Here is a 2,123-nt window from a genome sequence, read left to right as displayed (position 1 = left end):
GAGAGCAGGAGGGAGGTTTTCACAGTTGTCTTGCGGAGAGATGAGAGGCTTGGAGCAGAGATGGCTGTCTTGGTATGGAGAGGAGAAGGATGGTATGAAACATATCTCCAAGGAAAAATCAGCAGACACAGTTATTGATGAGATGTAAAGAGTGAAAGACGGTAAGGAGCCACGATGCGGGGGGAGCCTCAGGAGGGTGCTCAGGTTATGGCCACAAGGTGTTGGGATCTAAGGCAGTTGGTTTGGGGTTTAGGAGGAGGTTCTGGGGTGCTATGAAAATATACTGGCTTAAAAGTAGTAACTGAAGTAGCAACTGAAATCGTGGCAGTCAAGAAATTGTCTAGGACAATGTAAAGAAGTCCATAGCAAGTTGTGATCAGCACAGTCAGTGAACCATTCCCTGAGCCTGGACCACAGGACACCGGGTGACTTAGAGGAAGAAGGTGATTTGGTTTGATTGGGTCAAGAGGGAGGTTCTTGGCCGGGCACAGTGGCTTACGCCTATAATCCCACACTTTGAGAGGCTGAGGTGGGTGGATCATGAGGTCAAAAGATTGAGACCATCCTGGCCAACATGGTGAAAAAACCCGGCTCTACTAAAAATACAAAAATTAGGTGGAAGTGGCGCGGCCATGGAGGAGCCTGGAGCTTGGCGGCGGGACCTGGAGCAGGAGCGGCAGCAGTGGCGGCTGGGGGTGGCCATGGCAAAGCAGTACGACTTGGTTGAGTGCCCCTTTTGTGATGAAGTTACCAAATATGAGAAGCTTGCCAAGATCAGCCAACTCCCTTCGGGGAGGTGTTTAAGGCCAAGCGCCGCAAGACCAGCCTGAAGGTGGCTCTGAAGAAGGTGCTGATGGCAAATGAGAAAGAGGGGTTCCCCATTACAGCCTTGCGGGAGATCAAGATCCTTCGGCTTCTAAAACACGAGAATGTGGTCAGCTTGATTGAGATTTGTCGAAGCAAAGCTTCCCCTTAGAACCGCTGCAAGGGCACTATATACTTGGTGTTTGACTTCTGTGAGCGTGACCTTGCTGGGCTGTTGAGAAATGTTTTGGTCAAGTTCACGCTGTCTGAGATCAAGAGGGTGATGCAGATCCACAGGAACAAGATCCTGCATAGGGACAAGAAGGCTGCTAATGTGCTTATCACTCGTGATGGGGTCCTGAAGCTGGCAGACTTTGGGCTGGCCCGGGCCTTCAGCCTTGCCAAGAATAGCCAGCCCTACCGCTACACCAACTGTGTGGTGACACTCTGGTACCAGCCCCCGGAGCTGTTGCTCGGGGAGCAAGACTATGGCCCCCCCCATTGACCTGTGGGGTGCTGGGTGCATCATAGCAGAGATGTGGACCTGCAGCCCCATCATGCAGGGCAACACGGAGCAGCACCAGCTCGCCCTCATCAGTCAGCTCTGCGGCTCCATCACTCCTGAGATGTGGCCAAACATAGACAAGTATGAGCTGTACGACAAGCTGGAGCTGGTCAAGGGCCAGAAGCGGAAGGTTAAGGACAGGCTGAAGGCCTACGTGCACGACCCATATGCACTGGACCTCATCGACAAGCTGCTGGTGCTGGACCCTGCCCAGCGCATTGACAGCGACAATGCCCTCACCACAACTTCTTCTGGTCTGACCCCATGCCGTCCAACCTCAAGGGCATGCTCTCCACCAGCCTGACGTCCATGTTTGAGTACCTGGCACCGCCGCGCCGGAAGGGCAGCCAGATCACCCAGCAGTCCACCAACCAGAGCCGCAATCCCGCCACCACCAACCAGATGGAGTTCGAGCGCATCTTCTGAGGGCTGGCGCTTGCCACTAGGGCTGTTGTATTCTGGTCTGTGACTTGCATCATGGAGACGGTGAGGCATTTGAGTTTCTGTCTCTCATGCATATTTTATTTAATCCCCACCCTGGGCTCTGGGAGCAGCCTGTTGAGCGGACTGGAGTGGAGCATTGGCTGAAAGGCCCGGAGGGCACCAGCACTCTCCCATCTTGCTCCCTGGCTTTCTGGAAGGTGCCCACAGGGTCTCCATGGGGTGGGAGGAAGAGCTTGCCCACCAGTGACTTTTTCTAAGAGCTCCCAGCATGATGGAAGAGGGGACAGGTCCTTCACCCATCCCCAATCCT

General features: G+C 54.2%; 1 protein-coding gene across 1 annotated transcript; it reads left to right on the top strand.

Annotated features, from left to right (window-relative positions):
- Positions 1 to 701: 701 nt before the first annotated feature.
- Positions 702 to 1,795, top strand: LOC118150183 (cyclin-dependent kinase 9). The gene is given in 4 exon segments (XM_054249756.2): positions 702 to 780; positions 783 to 1,297; positions 1,299 to 1,605; positions 1,608 to 1,795. Coding segments are annotated over 4 exon segments (1,089 nt in total).
- The last annotated feature ends 328 nt before the right edge of the window (positions 1,796 to 2,123 follow it).

Source organism: Callithrix jacchus, chromosome 22 (assembly GCF_049354715.1).
Source record: "Callithrix jacchus isolate 240 chromosome 22, calJac240_pri, whole genome shotgun sequence".
In the NCBI taxonomy this organism is placed as follows: Eukaryota; Metazoa; Chordata; class Mammalia; order Primates; family Cebidae; genus Callithrix; species Callithrix jacchus.
Note: the sequence above shows the minus strand (reverse complement) of the source record. Positions and strands in the feature narration are given on the sequence as shown.